At 39.6% G+C, this 22,942-nt stretch overlaps 1 protein-coding gene across 4 annotated transcripts in view; it reads left to right on the top strand.

Moving 5' to 3' along the window:
• Positions 1-22,942, top strand: part of MSH5 (MUTS-homolog 5) — a 490,172-nt gene that overhangs the window by 313,865 nt on the left and 153,365 nt on the right. For all 4 annotated transcript variants that reach the window (XM_089456522.1, XM_089456523.1, XM_089456524.1 and 1 more), the window contains 6 exons: positions 20,448-20,521; positions 20,679-20,778; positions 21,780-21,876; positions 22,214-22,303; positions 22,475-22,539; positions 22,644-22,702. In XM_089456522.1, coding sequence (XP_089312648.1) covers positions 20,448-20,521; positions 20,679-20,778; positions 21,780-21,876; positions 22,214-22,303; positions 22,475-22,539; positions 22,644-22,702 — 485 coding nt within the window. The remainder of the gene's footprint in view (positions 1-20,447; positions 20,522-20,678; positions 20,779-21,779; positions 21,877-22,213; positions 22,304-22,474; positions 22,540-22,643; positions 22,703-22,942) is intronic.

Raw genomic sequence — 22,942 nt, 5'->3', positions numbered from 1 at the left:
AGCATCCAAAATAATTTGTCCCTGCTACTGAAATAGGTTTTCCACCATACTCATTTGTTCTCTAAAAATAGACAAACTTAGCTCTTCCTAGAGCTTTCGTGAGCATATCTACAACTTTGTCATATGTGGGAACATACTGTAGTTGGATCGCTCCATGCTGCACATAATCTCTGATGAATGACACCTAATATCTATGTGTTTCGATCTGTCATGAGACACTGGATTCTCAGAGATCTTGATGCAACTCTGATTATTGTAGTAGACACTGGTGCCTCCAAGTCCATCCTTTGCTTGAACAAGCTCAACAATGGCTTCTGAAGCCATATAGCTTCGCACGTAGTTGTGCTAGCTGCCATATACTCTACTTCTAAAGAGCTTAGTTCTACTGACTTTAGCTTCCTACTAGACCAAGAAACCATTCCTTTTACAACGTTGAAGCAGTACCCAAGGGCCAAAGGTACTTTTCCTGTCCACTGAACTGCCTGCCCAATCTGCATCTGTGAACCCACATAGTCTGACATCATCCCCTCGGGTATATTTCAACCCATACTCGATTGTGCAGCACACATACCTCAAAATGTGCCTCGTTGTTGTCCAATGTACCCTCTTCAGTTCCACCATGAACTGACTAAGGGTATTGACTGTGAAGCAGATATCTGGCCTAGTGTTGACCAGATACATGAGAGAACCAATGAGTTGTCTATACAAGGTGGGGTCAACATCCTTGTCATCTGATGCATCTATTTTCTTCCAGTTGGTGATCATGGGCGTAGACATGGGTCTACAATCCTGCATTCTGAATCTCTTCAAAATATCTATAGCATATCTTCCTTGCCCAAGGAAGATCTCCCCGTCCTTCTGCCACACTTCCAATCCTAGGAAATAGTGCATCAACCCCAAATCCTTCATATCAAACTCTGTTGCCAAGTTCCTCTTGCAGTCCTCTATGAGCCCTGATGACCCTGTTAGAAAGAGATCATCCACATACAATACTAGGATGAGTGGCTCACCCTCTACCATCAAATAGTAAAGGTTGGGATCTGCGTCACTCTTGACAAATCCCATCTGCTGCAAGTAGCTGTCAATCCGACCATACCATGCCCTAGGAGTTTGCTTGAGCCCATATGGAGATTTCTTTAGTCTACACACATGAGTGCGCCTCTCATGAGTCTCGAAGCCCTCTGGTTGTTCTATGTACACCTCTTCCTTTATCACCCCGTTCAAGAATGTTGTCTTGACGTCCATTTGGTGAATCTGCCACCCCATCTGAGCTGCTAGGGATATAACTAACCGAATAGAAGTGTATCTGGCAACTAGGGCGAAGGTATCCTCGTAATCTATCCCTTCTTTTTGTGCATACCCCCTTGCCACGAACCTAGCTTTGTACTTCTCCACGCTGCCATCTACAATATACTTAATCTTGTAGGTCCATCGAGAACCTACAACTGACCTGTCCTCAGGCCTTGTCACCATCTCCTAAACATCATTCATCATGATAGAGTTGTATTCCTCTACCATGGCATCTACCAACACCTGATGTTATGCTGCTTCCTGAAAGCTGGAAGGTTCTGCAACTTGAGCCACCAATGCTTGGTACCTATCAGGTTGTTTGCGCTCTCTTGTGTTCGTTCTAGGAGCTCCAACAAACTCCTCTACATCTCTCAATGTCTGACGAAATTCTTTGCTGGTTCGACTACTAGTGGTGGGAGGTTCAACTAGCTCCTCCTCATCTTGCCTCTGTTGCTTTGTTTGTTGAGATCTCACTGGATCCCCAACACCTGAGGAAATGCTAGTATTGGTCACTGTACTGGATCCTTGTGACTGTCCCACTGGTAGTCCTACTGGTTGTCCCTGCTATTGGACCAATGGAGCTTCAAGTGGCTGATTTTGATCACTTGCAGGTATCTCACGAGAACTCTTGAAATCTCAATCTTCCATGAGCTTTACGTCCCATCTCATCACAATATTCCTATTGCTTAGGATATAGATCTTGTATGCCTTGGGGGTTTCGCTATACCCAACGAGGAACCCCTCCTCTGCATTTTGGTCCTATTTGGTGCGCTTCTCATTTGGCACATGGAAATAAGTAATGCTACGAAAGATCTTGAAGTGACTCACTTTTGGCTTTTTCCCTGTGAAGACCCCTTCTGGCGTTTTCTTCCCCAATGCTCTATGAGGAGTTCTGTTCTGAATATACATTTTTGTGTTACATGGCTTTTCCCATAGAAACCTGGGCAAATTCTGGTCATATAACATTGCTTTTGCAGCCCCAACTATAGTTTTGTTTTTCTGCTCTGCTACCCCATTCTGTTGTGGATTGTATGGAGTTGTCCATTCTCTTCTGATGCCTTCCTTCACACAAAAATCTGTGAAGTCTTTATCAATATACTCTCCACCATTATCTGAGTGAAGCACCTTGATCTTCTTCCCTATCGCATTTTCCACGAGAGCCTTAAACTCCCTGAAGCGATCAAAGACTTCATCCTTGGTCTTCAAGAAGTAGATCCAAGTTTTCCTGGAATGGTCATCAATAAAGGTGACAAAGTATTCGGCCCCACTGAGAGCTCTAGTGGACATCGAGCCACAAATGTCTGAGTGTATAAGTCCTAACACGCCATCTTCTATGCTATCACTTCTTGGGAATGTTGCCTTAGCATATTTCCCAAGCACACATCATCATGTTCTGTGCCAAGTTCTGGAACCCTTGTTACTATCTCACTGAGCATCTTGAGTGCTCCATGGTGTAAATGCCCCATTCTCCTATGCCATAGCTCATTCAATTCCTTTCCACTGCTACCATCACTGCATATTAGTATCATTGGAGAGTCAAGCTGCAATGTGTACAACCTATTGCTTCGAACTCTAATCTGTCTTACCCTTTTCCAGCTCGAGTGTTTGACAAACACTTTCTTCCCTACAAAGTGGATATCATATCCCTTATCCTGTAACTGGGATACTAAAATTAGGTTCATACCCAAACCGGGCACATGCAGTACATCGTAGCTTTGGTACTTTCTCCTGACCCCCTCTGAAAATCTATGGTATCTCTCCCCATTGGAGTACGCTTCATTTTGTTTCCCATTGTAATCTGGAAGTCCATGTGCTCCTCTTTGTAGCTAGAGAAATATTCTCTAACCCCTGTCATGTCAACTGATGCTCCATTGTCTATATACTAGACACCCTATGAAGTTGAGCCTGATAAGCAAGCAAATTCGTCCTCCAATCTGGAAGACAACTCTGAAGCCCTGTTGTTGTTGCTTTACACACACACCTAAGTTAGTGAGAAAATCCCTTAACCCCAGAAGGTGTGGTTGGTGGAAAAGCTAAGAGTTGGGGTTGTCACCTATTCCCAACTCTCTCCTAGGTAAGCTAAGGGGGGTGGTCCCTAATGAAAAGTTAGATAAAAAATGGTGTGAGGTTTCTAGGAGATACTGAGGTTAAATGGATTACTTCAAGATTACGAGCAAGTTCAAAAAGTCTAATAAGCAATACAAGATATGAAATGAAATGTGTTCTCAATAATCATCAGCACATCATAAGATAAGCATGTAAACCAGTGCCTTCAATATTGCTTCAAAATAAAAAACACTTGCTCAAAAATAAAATGTTTCAAATTGAAACACCAGGTAATCTTGCAAAATTAAATGTTAGACCAAGATGAGCATATAAACATCAATTGCAACTATAAAGGAGATAGTACTTGAAAGTAAATTCTCAAATGACAAGATAGTGACATCAATTACTCATGAGCTACATGATCATCAAAGCAACAAATACATGAAATACCTTGAAATAGAGTTGCACCAATGAAGGATATTCCAAGTACAAGAAAGCTAATTGTTGCAAAAGTAAAAGATTCAAGTACTTGCAATATAAAGCACATGCTTCTTGGGAAAATGATGATATTTGCAAATATGACTCAAATAAATTCAAGATAACATATATAGGAGAATTGCATTTGCAAGTAAAGTTGTGATGTAGAGATGCTCTTGGTTTATTTTATTAGTTGTATTCTAAAACAAGGTTTCAATTGAACTCTGGTCCCCAAACATCATCCTTGCTTGGAAAATCCAGATCTCACAATGAGGAGTCAATAGGGGTGGAGGGTCCCTAAAGTCTATACAACCAACTTAAGTTGGAGGTTATTTTTGGAAATGCCAATTAGTAATAAAATGTGACTAAGTGAGATGCTTGAGTAAATGTTGTTGCTTCCAAAATAAAGTATTGGTGCTTGAGTATAATGGACAATGCTTAAGTAAAAATACCAATATCTTCAAATGGAAATGAAAGTGAAACTTCACAAGTCCACAATTGCTTTGCAAGAAATAGAGTCAATGCCAAATTGCTTCAACACAAGAATGTTCAATAATAACCAAGATGCCACATAAATTAAATTGACAATGATAAAGCAAAGTGCTCAAGAGACTTGTGAAACCAAGATGGCTAAATTAAACCAGTTTAAGCTTGCCAATTGTGTAAAATACTCGCTTTCCTTTTCAAAAAAAAAGGATACTGCTGCTGTAAAATGTAATTAGGTTCGGTCTTCATAATGACATGTAATTATGATCTTTGTAAATGATAAAAAAGAAGAGAATAGAATTATTATTGTAAGGTTTGATTCATGGGTTTCATGAGAAAGAGTTTTTATTTAGATGGCTCCCATTGAGAGCCTTAGGATTTATCATTAGAGTCAAAGAGTCAATGTCATGTATGAAGAGCTCTTCTTGAGCATATGTCAAATATATATATATATATATATATATATATATATATATATATATATAAATCCCTCCAACGACAAGCACAAGTCTCTCTCTTGAAGTCGGCCTCCAAACGAAGTGAAGATCAAGTCGGCTTACCTATTTAAGAGACACATTGGTTCACATGGATCAAGTCAGCTTATTTATGAAGACCAACCACTATATATAGGGTGAAGACACTTCGCATAAATTACAGTTTAGAAGTTCGGATTCTTCTGTAGTTTCGGTGGGCAGTTACAGTGAAGAATTCGGATGTCTAATCACAGTGCAGAATTTGGATGGGTAAGGATAGCAAGGAGATCTAGGAACAAAACCTCATATATCTCTGTGGTTTTCGGATGGGTAGCAGCAGAGTCAAGTTATGACATATATCTCTGAGATTTCGGGATCAAGCACAGTAAAGGCTACAGAAGTTCAGACCTATCTAAATGTAGAGATGGAGGAATAACGAAGAGGTTCTAGGGCCAATCACAGGAACAATAATTCGGAAGGAAGAGTCTCAGTGCCACTATAGAAGATCACAGGTTGATCAAGGGTATAGATACTATAGAGATGATCTTGGTATAATCTATGTCTTATAGCAAAGAGGATTCGATAAGCATGTGGCAAGGTCTCGGTATTATCACCTATGGAAGGTCTAGATACGAAGAAGATCGAAGTGGAAGAGAATTGAAGAAGAAGGTTGATTGTCAAGAGAGCTTGTGCCTTGTCTTGGAGAAGCTACTAAGTCAAGGGTCTTGGTCTTGGTATTCATCAATTGGAATCTCTATAAGAAGAATTTGTGTAGGTTTTCCTCTCAAAGAGTGAGAGGTTTTGGCCTTGGCTCATAGCCTACATGTTGTGTCTCTTGTGTATTTATGTTCATGAATTGGTTACTGTTTGATGAAGAAGAACACTAATAATCTAACATGAAGAAGATCCTAATCTAAACAAGTAAAAAGCATTCACAAGCAGTCACTAATAGAAGAGAAATCACCTAATGCTAATGCCCTAGATTTCTCAACATGGTATCAGAGCTAAGGTGTCAAAGTCAAGGAAGGGCATCTAATCAAAGAGACACTCAAGGATTGAGTTTCAAGGAAGGCATCAAAGAAAATTGAAGGATCTACATTGAAGAATCAAACCCTAGATCAAAGAAGGAAGTCTACTTCAAAAGAAGTCTTGGGATCATCAAATAATCAAGGCCAAAGCCTTAATTCTACTCAAGGAAAATAGATCTACAAATCAAAGCAGCTAGAAGTCTACACCAGCAAAAGTGTTGGATCCTATAGTCATCATCAAAAGACCACAAAGACCCTCATCAAGTTATCTACAAAGCAAGGTAGCTCGAAGTACTTTAAAGAAAAAAATCACATCATCTTGAAGAAATTCGAAACCCTAGAAGCATTTCTGATTTGCACTCATTCACTACCAAAGAAGTTGAAGTATCTTGAAGGCAAGAAGGCATTATCATCATCTTCAAAAGCTCCCTATCATTGCAGCAAGGATCCCCTCCTTATCCTTGAAGAAGATCATCCGAGGAAGCATCAACAAAGGAAGCTAGATCTAAAGGTGTTGACATCATAAAAAGAGCAATTTTCTTTATTGAAAAAAGGCTTTTTATTTGGAAGAAGATCATACAAAAGGAGCACTAATACATCTTCTTCAACCACCATCAAAGTGATCAAGTTGAATATTTCATCTTCACTTGTCAAGTAAGTATCTTTCATTCTATAAATTTGGTAAAATGACTTCGTTTTGCAAGGAGATCTATAAGCTGGTTGGGTCATTGAAATTCCTTGCATTGAAAAGGATAGACATAGTCCTCGAAGAAAGTGAAGTCATTGAACATATCAATGAAAAGGTCTCCTCTGAATACATGGAAAGGGATTCTTATGAAAGGTCCCCTCATATATCAATATTGGGGACATCAAAGAGATATATATGATAAGTTGGTCGACCTATTCTCTGAAGATGCAATAAAGAAGGTCACATTACTTAGATCTGATCCACACAAAATAAAGGTATCAAAGGATAAAGGGTTATCTTCATAAGATCTCAATTGCAAGATCTAGGAGAGATAATCCTCATTGATCTAATTGAACTAACTGATGAACAAAGTAGCAAATGTCTATGAGGATAAGGAAGCTATCCCATTCAACAACTTGTGTTTTCTATGCAAGATAGAAGAAGACAGGTTGAGGGAAAACGTATTCAGACATTTGTCAAAAGAAAAGAAGAACATAGCTAAGATTCAATGCTATGAGCACTGATTGTCCTAAGTTTAAGGGCAATAACAAGAAGAATAGAGAAGAAGTCTATTTCACTAAAGAAATGGAGGAAGTTGAAAGAAGGAAGTCCAAAGAAGAAGAAAAGGATTATAAGTAAGAGCTCGTGACATCACCATAAGAAACATGAAGGATGTCTAATAGTCAACTTTGAAGGATATAGCTCTTGGTGACCTCATTGAAAGATCAAAGGAAGAAGTCATCCAGGACAAGTCTCATCATACATCATTCAAAAGGGAAACATCTGCTGAATAAGGATATGCGAGATCCTCAAGATTCTCTGATGGAATCCTCATCGGAGGGTTCACTGATCTAGAGTGGAAGCAAGTGTTTCATCAGGAACTCTAGCTTGTGGAATTCATGGGATGATGGTATGATGACATAAGGAATGAATCATATCAAGGGGTTGAAGATCTTGTCAATCAAGGAAGATGCTGAAAGAAGCCTAGATGACCTAAAGGTAAATAAGGTATGTATGCTTGTATTAATTATTATAAAGTCATGTTGTATGGTTGTAGGTAACATGGATCACGACTCTATCTTGAGAAGCATGATCAAATGTTAGGAATCTCCTATGAAAAGATGTCGGAAGGCATGGGTCACACTAGGTTGACTACAATTGACGAACTCTGATTGGAAGCTCCTGGGAATGGAATGAATTGTCCGAAGAAAGGAAGGAAGAGCTCGTAAGATATGCAACCATGGTAAAAAAAAATAAACATCCAAAAGACCAAGAAGATTTTGACTAAGAAATATCCTGGAAATATATGAAGACCCTGATGGAAGTTTTAAAAACATGGGGACCCTTGATAATGGATATCTTTGGGAGATGTGTCAACATGTATGCAAGATATTGATACCTAAAGGAAGATGTCATGATGAAAGACCATCACAAAGGTAATTTTGATTTAAGTATTCATTTCTTATTTTTGAACAAATATCTGGATGGGCTTATGTAGGGCTACCGAAGAGAAGAACTATGAATGTCTTCCATGAAGAACCATGTAGAAGGATGCAAGAACCTTCTGGAAAAGAAAGCCTGATGAAGGTAGCATAACATGAGCAATGCCGGAAGAAGACCGATGGATCACTTTCGATGAAAGGAGTAATTACATGACTGATGGATGAAAGTGATGGATGGTTTGTGCCCTATGAAGAAGTCCCAAAAGATGAAGACTCCACAACAAAGAAGAAATTCATGACATCGAAGAAAGGAGTTCTTCAAGCAGCTGGTTGTCCCATCATCTCCACTTAAGGAGTTGCTGAAGGTCCCTATTTTGAGAGGGAGCCTGGAAAGTTTCTTACTTGGAAGAAACTTGGAAATTCCTAAGCCAAGAGGGAGCTTAGGTACATTCCTTCTGTAGGAATGAGTAAATTCCTTTAACGGAATAGATATGTCCTCTCCAATTGAGAGGGAGAGATAGACACATCATTCTGGTCTTCACCTGGGAAGACAAAATGATAGGGTTGGGTAATCATTTGGCATCCGATACTCTTTGAGGATGAGACAGGGCATCTGAGAGAAGAGTAGTCGTGGAGGATCAATATTATTTGAGGGTAGGGGATTTTAAGATAAGAATAGTCCTCATGGAACACACCTTGAGTACTTGGGTAGGGTATGTTCTGAGAGAGACAATGATGAGAGTGTCTATAAATCATTGGTCTCGCTAGCATTGAGCTCAGATCTTGTGGAGAGATAGAGTTGTTAGTCAAGGCCTTGCTATGTAACAATGTTGGTTGATATGATCCTAAACAATTGGCTTGCCAATCCGCTTCTTCTTATGAGAAATTCTTTGGATTGAGAATGACCAAGTACCATTATGAATACCTCCCTAGTTAAGAGGGAGTGTTGTAAAATGTAACTAGGTTTGGTCTTCATAATGACATGTAATTATGACCTTTGTAAATGATGAAAAAGAAGAGAATAAAATTATTATTGTAAGGCTTGCTTCATGGGTTTCATGAGCAAGATTTTTTATTTAGATGGCTCCTATTGAGAGCTTTAGGATTTATCATTAGAGTCAAAGAGTAAATGTCATGTATGAAGAGCTCTACTTGAGCATATGTCAAATATATATATGTCTATAAGGCCCTCCAACGACAAGCACAAGTCTCTCTCTTGAAGTCGACCTCCAAACGAAGCGAAGATCAATTCGACTTACCTATTTAAGAGACTCATCAGTTCACATGGATCATGTCAGCTTATTTATTGTGACAATTCGAGAATCCAGCTGAATCACTACTGCAACAAACTGATATTGCTTCTCCTACTTGTTAATCCATGCAAGTTATTTATTGTGTTCTATTGTAAACATCGAAGTAAATACAACTGCAACCTTCACAACTTCAAATAATATGCGGAAACAAGAATCTGAGCAAGAAAGAAATAACACACATAAGTGACACCATTGTTTTTGGACCAATGTCCCTGGAAAAACCAAATGTGGGAAAACGGTGCAGCAGCTGAGGGTTTGTATTATTAAGCAGTAATTTCTTAATACAATCTTTAGATGCCTTACTGGCTATTCAATACAAAGAATCTGACTGGAAAATAGATGAGCGATATATACCTCACACTATCATTGGCGATCCAATACTGATCCAGCCACTGAATGACTAGCCCCTAGTTGCCTATGTGCAGTTTCTATGCAATCACTGCGCTGCTCTGCGTCACAACTTCTGGGGACTCCGTCACTCCTTTGGTTGATTGATTTGCCTTAGGAACTTCAACTTTCTGCCCTTCCGGTCTCACACCTCATCTTATGGCTCTAGAACTCGACTCTCCAGCAAATTTCGAATCTCCTCTCAGACTCTGCACTGCCTCAGCATGGCTCTATGCTACCCAATGTGGCTCTGTGCTGCCTCTTCCGGATCTTTGTCTGCCTCCTCTGCAATGTATACCCGAATCTGGAAAACTTTCCAACTAGAAAACTATCTCTGCCCCTCATTGCAAGAAATCACCTCGATCACTTCTTTGGCAACTGCTGCGCTGCTCTCTTCAGAAATCGATCTCTTATTCGATGTGTTTTCCAAATGCCCTTTAAGCCTCTTCTTATAATCCTCTAGTTGAGTAATCAACAACCCATATTAGATTCTAATCAATGGCTCAGATCAGGGACCATGACTGAGACCCTCAAAAACTCCGAGATATAATGCTCTGGATGCCCTGCCTATCAGAGTTGGGTCAACTCCTTGAAGTGAGCCTCTGGATCCTTCCGATCAAAGCGCTCCACTACTCTCCGTGTGAACTCCTCATAGGAGGTCACGTTGGCATGTCCTAGAGTGGACAAACCATGAAACCACCAATCGTGTGCTTCCCCTTCCAGGTGCAATGTGGCCATCTTGATGGCTTCTACTTCTGTCATTCGATTCAGCTGGAAGTATGTGTCCAACTTCTCCACCCAAGCACGTGTTGTGCACTTGGAAGTGCCATCATATGTAGGGAAATACATTTTCCCAATAGAACGATGCAACTCATAGTTCTGAGTACCATAGCCTTTCCCCTTCTCGTTCTGCTTGAGCTTGCAAAAGTCTCTGAAGGTCAGAGCCTCTCTGAACTCTATCCCCATGGATTTCCATTCCCAGAAATACTCCCCCATCAACGATGAATCCTCACCTCCACCAGTCTCTTCCTGCACAAAGGTATAAAAGAGGGTAAAGTAACTCGAGTTGGCTCACTTGAGGATGGTGCTGCACAACTGAAGAAGGATGATCGAACTGTTGAGAGGCCCCAGAAGTCTCTCCAACTACAAACTCCTGGTGAGTGCTTCGCTCCCGGTTTTTCATTTTGATCTCATCCAACATTTCCTTCTTCCCCTTTGCCAAATCACTCAAGGCTTTCAAGAGGCTATCAAAAGATATCTCCTCCCTACTCTTGGGATCACCCATACCTTCTACTACTGCAGTCTTCCCACGATCCTCCATGTCTGGAGTAATCTCCAACTCCCTTTCCCTGCTCTGGTACCTCTACCTTCTGTAAGTGATATTCTGCGGGTCTTCTTCGCTCATAAGAAAGTTTCCACGCGGCTGCGCCAAAATCTAAGCTATGATACCACTGTAATGTTCCAAACTTAAACAAATAGTGATATACAAAAGCCAATTCGATTTTTGCACAGAAAAATTAAACTATCAACAAATATTCAATACACAACAGAAATAGGAACCAACTAAGCCATTTTATTTATTAATGGAGCAATGTACAATAGTATGGAAAGAGCACCTGGGCTTGCCTCAAGGGCAAGCTAGACAGAACCCAGGTGTCGACAGTAATCCCAAATGCTAGAAAGCAACTGCTCCTCTAAAGCTTTGCATTGTCTCCTAGTTACGACAACTGCTGGCTGGAAAGGAGCTGCAAGAAACCCCGCCTCTGGTGCTTGGAAAATGATGAAACTTCAACCACAAACTCCTTGGCCAAAACCCAGAAAAACTCAGAAAGGGTTTGGCCTGGAACCAACCACCCAAATTCGACCTCCTCTATGGCCTACGCTCTCCGAGCAGCTTCAGCAAAACAAGTTGCAAGAAATGGCCATAAAATCTTCCTCCCAGCCCCGAAAAAGAAGAAAACTTCACTCCTAATGGCTCCTCCAACCTCCATGGCAAAGCTCAACCTCAAGGGCTGATACTCTACCCACCAAATGAGCTCCCCAAACACTGCCTCTACGCTGGCCCAGGTAGTGTGAAAGTCACACTGCCAAGCCTGAAGCTCAATCAGCTCTCAAACTCCCCCAAGGGCTGAAAATCCTCCTCAGCCTCTCCTCTGGAAAATCTCACAGCAAAACTCCACTGCTCAACTCCACAAACAATTCAACCTCCTCTCTCACTGCGTCCTCTAGAAATACGCACCACCTGGAAGGAAATGCTACTGCTGGAAATCACAATGTGAATCTCCTCCTGAAGAAATGAAGGAAACCTTCCTAGGGTGGCACTCGAAGTCCCCCAAAGAAAGGATGAGCTCTTCGCCTGAAGAACTCATGCTAAACAGCCAGTGACTCGGCTAAGAAGTTCGTGCAACCAAGAGAAATCGATATACACTCATGAATGAATGAGAAGAGGAGAGCTGCCCTCCTTATATAATTTTCGTGGGGGAATTTTCCCTCCATTTCGTCCTCCATCATGGGCCCCACTTAACCAACACCATGCAAAAGTTATCTCCCCTCTATGCATATCGAAATAGGGAGTGTGTAATTCCCTAGTGAGGGTGGCCCCCATGTGTAACTGAAGCCCAAAGGCCAAAGACTGGGTCCAAGAGAGCCAATATATCCTCAAAGCTCTCAAGGATAATCTAGCAACAACCCAGAATCAACAAAAACTGTATGCATATCGGCACAGGATAGAGAGGCACTTTGAGGAGGGGGACCTAGTGTACCTTTGGTTGCAACCTTACAGATAGTCTATGTTGAAACAGAAGGGGGCCGAGAAGCTACAACCATGCTTCTATGGGCCCTACTAGGTGACTAGGCAGGTTGGGGAGGTGGCTTATGAGCTAGAGCTGCCTTTGGGGAGTAGAATCCATAACGTATTTCATGTCTCATGCCTGAAGAAGGTGTTGGGACAACAGGTGACCGCAACAGCTGATCTACCCCCATTGGATGATGAGGGCCATTTGGTGTTGGAACCAAAGGCCATTCTGGAGAGCAGGGAGAGGAGACTGAGGAGCAGAACCATCAGGGAGTTCTTGGTACACTAGAAGAACTTGCCGGATGAGGATGCCACCTCGGAGGGTGAGAACATACTGGAGCACCCAGCTTCGAGGTTTCTTGAGGGCAAACAACATTTGGAAGGGGAGGACTGTCATGTCCCTTCTCAAATGAATTAGTCGTGGAGTGTAGCTATACAATTTTGGCATTATTTTTGGCTTAGGAGGAGGACCCCACATGCAGAACTTAGGAACTATAGGCAATTCGACTTTATTTCTGGCAGCGAGTGGAATGTGGGGGCCATCCACATGAGTAATTCGAACTTGGCAAAGGAATGTGTCGGAGGGAAATCGAAGTAGTTGAAGGAGGGGCCCACAAGAGGCTAAGGGGACCCAAAGTGATAAAAGAGAGAGGCTAAGGGTTGGATCTCCGAACGGAGACACTCAATGCACTAAACAGTGCTGCAGACTAGCTAAACAGCCAGCGTGCTCTAAGTCGAAATGACTATCACAAATGCTCATAACTGAATGATCAAAATGAGGGGGCTTCTCTCTCCTTTATAGCCTTTGCCTCTCTCAATCCCAAGGCTCACCTTCTCCAACGTAATTCCCCTCTTGCCACGTGTTTCTTCCCTTCTGCGCAGTCCCTCCATGTGTCTGCATGGGCTCCATCTCTGCATCCCCCTTTGGCCCCCTTGGCTCCCCTTTAAGTCACAACATTGTGCTACTAGGAAGTGACTTTTATTCTAAAAGTGAGTTATGTCCCCCTTCCTCACCTTTTTATTTATAAATAACTATAGAAGGAAAAAATTGAGCAAAATCGTATATTCCAATTAGCCATGGCTAATTAGGAATATTACAGACGCAGAGGCCAGAGAGGCTGATGCAGAAGCTGGAGGGGCTGACGTAGGCCCTTAGAGGCAGCGCTGGGGTTTCTCTGTGGGGCAGAGAGAGAGTAGTTCAGCATATTGACTTTCTGAGTAATGGAGGCTCACTGAGAGTGTGATGCAACTCCTAGAGGAGGAGACGCAGTTCCAGCGTAGAGCTTGGAGCAGCCATCACTGCCCAGCACTGGGAACAACAACATTGTCATCTATGGGGTTTGATCATCCAGTTGTTGGATTTGCCAAAATATCTGTCTCCGGATAGAGGTACTTCTGCCAAGGTTATTCTCTATTGGGTGAGCCACATTTGGCACCCTAGTTGTATTCAAGAATCTGCTTAATAATACAAACCCTCTATATGCTGCACCGGTTTTCCCGAATTGGGTTTTTCCGGGGACGATTGTCCAAAAATAACGGTGTCCCTTGTGTGATTGTCTTAGTTTATTTTAGTTCATGATTTGTATGTATGTGTAGGCTGCAGTAGTGTTTTTCATCGATGTTTATGTAACTAAATAACTTGATGCAAAGAAGTAGGAGATGTTAAACCAGTAATTGCAGTAGGGGTTTCTGATGTGTAGATTTAGAAATTTTCACACTCAGGAGGTGTTGGAGCTTGACAGGATAGTTTTGTAAGAGGATGGTAGATTGGAAGAGCATGGAGTTTTCGATCAGATGTGAAAGAGTCTTTTGGAGATGGTGGTGCATCCATCATTGGGCCTACCCACTGATGAGCTGTAGATAGGTGCAGTGGCAACCAACAGAGATATAGTATTTCCAGGCAACAACCCTCTCCATGAGTACATAGATAGAGTGTGCAACACAGTTTGGCCACTTGTAACCATTATAGGGAGAGAGGTAGGATTTCTTAGACTGATCTTGTTGATTGACTAGGCAAAGCAGTATGGATTGTGCGGGGACTGGCATCAACATAGTAGACTTGTTCCTTACACAGGTGTCCATGCTTTGGGTTAGCGGGAGATAATGAGTTGGTATCCTATTGATGGAGTGTCATTCTTAGTCAAGAGTGTGGTACAACAGGGGCCCTTAGAGATAGGGACACTAGATGGCCCAATTGGCAGCAGGGCATAGGTTGGCCATCCATCAGCACTCCATCACAACATCAGCATAGTGGGGTTGACCGTGGTCTATGCTAAGGGTTGGACTAGACAGAGGTGATGAGTTGGTACTCTACTAGTGGAGCAACATCTATGGCCCAAGGCAGAGCACAGTTAGAGCCATGGGATAGGGGTGTTGGTGATTGGCCATGGTGGCATTGGGATCCAGGAGGATCTGTTGATGGCAAGATGAGTTAGAGTTTAGTTTGGGACCCGGGCATTATGGGATCTGTTCATGGTTGGGTGGCACAGAGGCATGGTATCACCCAATGGTTTGTATGGGAGCCAAGTATTAGTTCTCAGTTACACTGGACCGCCAGACTGGTCGACAAATATGGATTGCTTGAGGGCAAGCAATCTTGGGGCGGGAGGATTTGTCATGTTCATTTTTCTGGTTTCCCTTATGGCATGGTCAAGATGGACTTCCAAGGTTGGAGGCAACTAGGTCACAGGAGCATGTTTACTCCATCAGGGCACCTCGGGGCTTCTGGAGGGGTTTCATTGGGTTTTGAAGAGTTTCTATGGGATCTAATGGCATTCGCTTGGCATATTACATCATTTGCACAACTTGCCTTTCGTTCCATTGCCTTCCAACAACTTTCAAAAAACAAGGTAATTATTGGGTCTAACTCAATTAATTACGCTTAAGGTGGCACTTCGAGGGAAATACTTGACGAAACACCTTAGTGTAATAGCTTGTTGGAACCAGAATGAGAATATCTACAAGATGAGATGGTGGGAAGTGACTTTCAGTGGCTTGAGGAGGGATGGTGGCTGATTTACCATTTTCCCGAATTAAAAGGGTATTTTAATTAAAATTAAAAGAGGGAAAAAGTACCAAGCGATTAAAATAATAATAAAATAAGGCTTCTAGAGGGGTCCATCAAATCTATAAAAGAGGAGGAGACCATTTGAGGATATCTTGGATTTGAGCATTGTCTTGTGTGAGAGGTTTGAAAACCCGGTTCTCTACTTAAGTAGCCCCAGGACAGAAACCCTCTAGTGATCTTGGTGAGAGTGGACAAAAACCCACCTCATCTCCTTGGTGGATTCATCCAGAATTCACAGATAGCAACTATTGATTTCAGTTCAGTTTTGGAGGTGTTGACCACTGGAGTGACACCTAATGATCACATGAAGACTCCATGCCCAAGGATGATCTAGAGGACACTTGTACCATCAGATATCGTCAGTCAATAGAGTTTTTTAACTCTACTTCTATCTGCTCAGCATCTTTCTTGTACCTAGATTCCACACCCTATGGGGAATTGTAATAAGTGATACTAGTAATGATGAGTTTTGAGTTTGTAACAGGCCTAGGATGTTGGAACTAGATCAGCAAACAAGTACACCTTGGAGTGTTTTTTTATCTGGATAATTATCCCTTCTCTTTCAAAGGCGGATAATTTTCTGGGTTTTAACTCACGTTTTACCCCAAAGTCGAGGTGACGGTTTGAAGGTCGAGCCCCTGACACATCTTAGTGTCTAGAGTCGATGTATATTACCATACTAGATCACACAAAAAATTTCGTGGAATTTGGTTAGGTCTAGGTAGTCATTTTTTAACTTTTTAGATTTCCCGCAGGTCAAAATTGCAAATAAAATTGTAATAAGTGTAGTCTAAAGAAGTTGTATGGGGTATGAGGAATCAAAATTACACCTCACTTTCAACTTTCTACTATAACACACTGAGAGGTTAATAATGTGTTTTGGATCCTCAAAACCCGCTTTTCCTAAGTTTAGTGGGAAATCTGACAATTAATTAAGCCAAAAATTAAATAAATGGAGAAAAATAAATATCCACACATGCTAAATGTTGTGGAAATGAGGTGGAAAATTATGGGGGAGTTAAAGTGAAGTCCCAAGGTGATGTGGACTCCTAAAATCAAGGAAAGGACATGTGCTCAAATAAAATCGAATTTCTGGCATTAAATGAAAAAGCTACTTGGAAATTTGAATTTGTGAAGTTAATGCACATTTGGGAGGATTTTGGAGAATATTTGGTGGAGAATTTTGTGGGAAATTGTCCCCACATGGGTTATCACCCATATACACTTGTCATTCCACCATAAAATTCGAATTTGGCACATAAGGGAAGAAGAAAATGATGTCCACTTGCCAAAATTCGATTTTTACACTTGGCATTGGAGCTCCATTCAACAAATTTGAATTTCTCTTTGGGATTGTCACCTCATGCCACTTGTTTAATCACTTCTACATTGGGATTGGCTCCAATGCCATTTGTCATTGCCATTCTTCATTGGGATTTGCTCCCAACTCTCTATATTATAGAGCCATGGACTCTCACATTGTATCAGATTGTTACTAGCAATTGTGCTTGCGGAAGCGCTGTTGCCTTGTACACTTTCAGAAATATCAATAAAGACTTTGGGGTTTCATTCATGAGTTGTTCTTCCTTTTTGAGTGTGATGAATTGTTGAGCATTGGTATAATTCCTTTTACTCATGCTTTGATCTAATTTGCTTCCATATGCTTTTGTAGATTTGTTAATATAGAGCTATCTTGCATTGACATTTGATTTAGAAGTATGCTCTAGGTATAGAATGCTCTAGTTGGTTTTAAATAAATCTCTAGAGTTTCTTAGCATTGTTTATTGCTAAATCTATATGGAACTAATTCTTGATTGAAGTTTTGTAGAGGGAACATCTTGTTGGGATTACAGAATCAAGCGTGAGGGGAAGTATTTGGACAGACCAACCCACTCTTGATACATTCTTAAAGTAACTTTCATTTGTTCTTTGAACCTTCATAGTCTTATCTTACAAAGTGGTTTTGCAGGGATTTCAGCACATAGCTTGTACACAAGCCGAGAACTTCTAAATTTAAATCTCTTTTAGAAAACATTGTACTTCATTTCTTTCATTTGCTATCTAAGAGCTTGAAGATGGCTAAGCAAAGACAAGAGTTTACTCTCACTCTTTAGCTTAGCCTTTTGTAAATTATAATTGTACATATACATTTTATCTTGCTGACTTTTCCATTAATACTTAACTTATTTTGCAGCTATTTTTTGGATTGTTTGCTAACTCTTGTGTGGCAGATTTTGAAGAGCAACTTCCCGCAACATCTAACAAGTGTTTGCAAGACCTTTGGCAAGTGCTGGGGGTTCGATTTCCAAGGATGTCCTGAGCCCTTTTGAGGCTTATTTTGGCTAAGTCGAGTTCACTAGAGGGCTGCCCATTTTCCCCTTGAAGTATAGTTGAGAACTTTGAAGAGTCCTCTTCTCATTGTAATATTAGTGAAAGATCTAACTTGCTTGTTGGAGCTTGGGATTTCTCCCATGGTATCCTATCTCCCCATTTAGAGGGAGGCTTCTCTTGGGTGGATTGACATTTGCATGGTTTAAGCTTTCATACTTCATTCACTTACATGCATGCTTTAATTGGGAATTAACACAACCTCACTATCACATTTCATTAAGTTAAAGTTTGTTACAATTTCATTTGAGCTTTGCATTTTCTTTCTCATTGTTGCTTGGAGCTACAAGCTTACACTTTACTCTGGGTAATTCATCCTTTACATGCAAGCATTTTATATTCTTAACAAACTTTGATTCGTTTCCATTTACCTTGGTAAATTGTTTCATGAGCACTTGAATACATGCTTCAATTTTATGCTACATTGTTATCTTGAATATTGGAGCAATTTATTGTCATTGTCTATTTGAAACAAGTTTTACTTTCAAGCAAATTACTTGTATCATTTTAATTCATTGATGAAACACATGCAACACTTGTAAGCTAATTTTATTCCTCCAATTGAAGTTATAATTGCAACTTATGTTGAACACTGTTTCATTGTCAAGCATTGCAAATCAATCTCTTTGAAGCATTTGCATGTATCATTATTTTAATTTGGGAAATTAACACAATTTGCATTTCATCTAGGAATTTTAGTGTGGGAAGGCCTCAAGCCTCATTAAAATTTTACCTCTATTATAAGTTGGTTAAAGTAGACATGTTAGGGATCCTCTACTCCTCTATTGACTCCTCACTGTGAGATCTATATCATTGGGCGAGGGTGAAGTCTGAGGATTGTAGAGTTAAATTGTAATATTGTTGTAAAGCTAATTAATAAAATTAACCAAAAGCACTTTCCATTACATTTACTTTACTTGTCTCTTGATGGTTTGAGTTTTCATATAAAAACTCTATTCCAAAAGCAAGTATTGTAATTATTTCAAACAAGTGTTTTCTTTTCATATTTCAAGTCTAATTGCATATTGATGTCTTGGTTTAGCACTTCCTTTCTTTTACATTTCCAAGTTAATTACTAATTTTTGGGTTTTGGCAAGATATGTTTTGCATGTTTTGATATATAAAGTTGATTATCTCAAAAGCATTTTGTATCTTACATATTTTGTGCTAACAATTCTTATTTACATTTCAGGGTTACTTTGTTTTCCCTTTTAAGAGCATTGCATTTTACTTTAAGCAAATATATCTTTAAATTGTTGAGCAAATTCCTTATAAGGCACTGTTTTTATGGTTTTTAATCATATTAATGATTGCCATTGTTATTTCAAGTTGCTCACTTCATATTTTCCCATAAATCCTTAAAAGTAATCAATTTTCACTATAACACTCTCCTAGAAACTCACATCTTTTAACTTAACTTTTCATTAGGGACCACCCCCCTTAGCTAACCTAGGAGATAGCTCAAACGGAGAGAGTCGGGATTAGTGTGATAGCCCCTTCTCTAACTTCCCTGTCACCAACCACACCTTGTGGGGTTGAAGGCTTTTCTCACTGACTTGTAGGTAGGTGTAGGTGGCAGGGTCAACAAGAGGGTCAGTACAACATTGGAGCAGATTCTTGAGGCAAGTTTTTCATCTAAGCTATATTGGTTGTAACTACATGTAACCCCGGTTTATCTATTATAATAAAAGCTAAGATTGCTCCTGTTCATGTTGTTAATATTTTTCGATATTCTTCGATATTCTTTTGGTTGTATTTTTACATGGCAAGGTTCTGTTAAATAAATGTTTAATTTTTATGTAGAAATTTTGGTTGAGTTAGATTTCTGCAAAATTAGTCAAATATCCTGTTTGGTATATTACACCCGACTAGGTACCTCTGCCTTTGTCACAATTGACTATGCTTCTTTGGGCCTCATTTGAACTGAACTCTAATAAACAGTCAAACAATAATTACTCAAATCAGATCCTACAGAATTAGACATATATGAGCATTTAGTAGTAGTTTTGTACAGGAAACTATTTTGGTTATAACATTTGATATGTTTTATCCCTTCTTATCTAAGGGGCTGACATGAAATTCATAAGCTTTAAAGTAGCATTAATTTTATAGGAGTTAGGGAACCCATTTTAGAGTGCGGTTGGGCTTTTCGTAAGTTAGATGATACCTTTAGTTTCAATGCAGAACTTACAGTTGACCTGGTTTGATGATTGATTCATTCTCCTAGCTCCATGATATTACTAATGGTGGCTTCTATTACTAATTCCCTTTTCTTTTTCTCATGTTCTTGGATCCTTTGTGTATTATGAATTGACTTGATTACCTTTTGCAGTGCTTGATTATATAGGCCTAGCTCCATTTCACATGCCCTTTCCTTGTTTAGCTCTAGGCTCTTTATGGTTTATTTTATTTAATATTCATAAACAGTCATCTATTAGAAGATTCCACATTGTCTTCAAGAGTATTTTGAGAATTTTGTTTACATGCCTATAATGAGATCAGTCTGCATTACATTCTGTGCTAGGCTATTCATTGATTTCCAATTATGTCATGGTGTTTCACTTGCAGGTTATCAGTTGTGCCTTTCTGGACTAAAACTCGACGACATTGAATTGGAAAATCTTCAAGACATTGAGTTTGCTGTATGTTAACAAAAAAATTCTCGCAATTTGAGTGGATGCTTTCAATTGGAAAAGGGTTTGTAAATTTAGTTAGAAATGAAAGTACCGATGTATATTCAGTGATTGTCACGAACATGATGGGCATGCATCTGTCACTTATCCTATAATTAAAACTCAGTTTGCAGGTGAAAAGGATCATCAGGAAGTGTACTTTTATCGTACTTCAAAGACAAAAGAGTTGGATCTTCTTCTAGGAGACGTCTATCATAAAATGCTAGGTATATAACATTCTTCTTACAATCACGGTTGTGAATCAAAATTGAAACTATATGGATTTACATAAATAGAATCTCTCCATAGTTTGTTTGATTTAACATAGAAGAACCAAACTTATCTTTTTGACACACAATGACAAAGTCTCAACACACTTTACCGTGTAATTTAACACCTAGGGACTTTCTCATTTACCTGCTTTGTCAGTCCCTTTATTGCTTATCATAAGTTCCTTAGAGCCGAATGCCTTCTGTCGATATCATTTAACAATATGCATGTGGTGCAGAACTTATTGTCATTGTGTTCCATCCCAAGATCATAAATGAAGGATCGACATACATACCATGAGTGGTGAATGAGCTTCTAAGGAAACATTGTTGCATGTCACTTACATTTCAATGTTAGTTGTTAGTTGTTGTTCTACGACATGCAACAATATTTTGTAGTTAGTACTCTAGAAACTTCCTTTTTAAAGCCCTTGCATGCTGAAGTTCTTCCGTCTTGAGTAGTTTCTCTTATATTTTTCATCAACAAAATTGTATTGATTATATTTTCAAAAAGGTGTTTTGCATGTGAATTAGGTTTCACTCTAATTCACGTTAAAACACTTGTCTTACAACCCCATTATTAACTAGGTTCTTACTAATTCAGAATCAGAAAAGGGTATTAGAGATAATAAAAGTATGCAACTGGAATGGGCAATTCAGTGGTTCCTATCACATGTAAGAAAATAGAGAGTGTGAATGTATCATTGCTTTTAACATTATCCTTTCAAAGGCAGACCAATATCAGCTAGAGAAATTAACAAAAAAATCAGTTAGACTGCCACCATTTAATCCATGCTTGTCATTGTCTTTTCAATTTTCTTATTATTGGTTAAAATTCTGTCCTGCTAAATCGATATCATTTCATGTATGACAAACACACTTTCACTTTTTTAGATGTTTCTTTATTTAATATTTTATCATTTTGTAGAAATACATTTCTTCTTTACTCTCTGAAGCAGATATGGAAAGAGCCATAATAAGAGATTTGGAGTTGCGGCTTCAGCCTTTCTCAATGCATTTGCATATGACATCAAATTTTGTTGGGGAGCTGGACTGGTAAGAATTTACTCTAGGAAAGTGCTTGTTATCAAAGACGCCGGATTACATCCCCTCGTCTATTTTTCTGGAACTTTATATCCTTTCCAAATTGTGTGTTTTTTTCTTTAAGAAACTACAATGCTACTTGGGTTTTAGGTGCGAGAAACTTACAGAACATTAATCTTTCTTGAGGCTGGTTTTCCATTTTCTTACTTCAGTTATATATTTGTTGTATCTCAAATGCATAAATCACTGTGATGTGATCCTAAAATGTAATTACACACATAATGATTAAAATCAATGAGATACTGACATAAAATTTTGCTATTTTGAACCTGACTATTCCTATGATAAGCATGCTCTCGTTAGCATTAGTTGCACAACAGTACAAGTATGTCAGGCCAGTTCTCACTGCGGAGGATGCTCTTGAGATAAAAAATGGAAGGTATAATACAATGTTGTAAAGTGAAATTAGAATTAGAGGTGCAAACGAATACAGGCATACTATGGCATATGGCACTATATTGCACATCACTGATTTCCAGTTCGGTGAAAGCTTTTCTAGGCTGGTTTCCATTTTTCTGGATTCCTTTCAATTTTCTAAACAATACAGCAGGCATGTTCTGCAGGAAATGATAGTTGAAACATTTGTCCCCAACGATACAAACATTTCAAGTGAAGGTGAGCTTTAGCATGCAGGACTATATTATACATGTTGAAACTTTAGAAGTTGTGGTTATTGAAGAGATATGGCTAAAATGCAGGAGCTTCATTTTTTTTCTCAGGGCGGATCAGTATCATCTCAGGCCCAAACTATTCTGGGAAAAGCATATATGTCAAACAGGTAGCAAGTAAACCCTCCCGACTAGCTTTATAAGTTGATAAATAGGTGAAAGGAATTAACCTTTGCACAAAACTCAAGTTACACACCTAGATTCTAGGAATTTTAAGAATTGGTTTGGCTTAATCTCCTAACTAGTTGAGACATAGTATTCAGTTGGATAATCATGAATAATAAAGGGGATTTCTGTGTGATGTTTATGATGCAAATCATTTGCATGTTTTTGGAGAATGGCAAGTGAAG

The sequence above is a fragment of the Pinus tabuliformis genome, chromosome 7, assembly GCF_031772625.1.
Source record: "Pinus tabuliformis cultivar Carrire ecotype Pingquan chromosome 7, CPIR1, whole genome shotgun sequence".
In the NCBI taxonomy this organism is placed as follows: domain Eukaryota; kingdom Viridiplantae; phylum Streptophyta; class Pinopsida; order Pinales; family Pinaceae; genus Pinus; species Pinus tabuliformis.
Note: the sequence above shows the minus strand (reverse complement) of the source record. Positions and strands in the feature narration are given on the sequence as shown.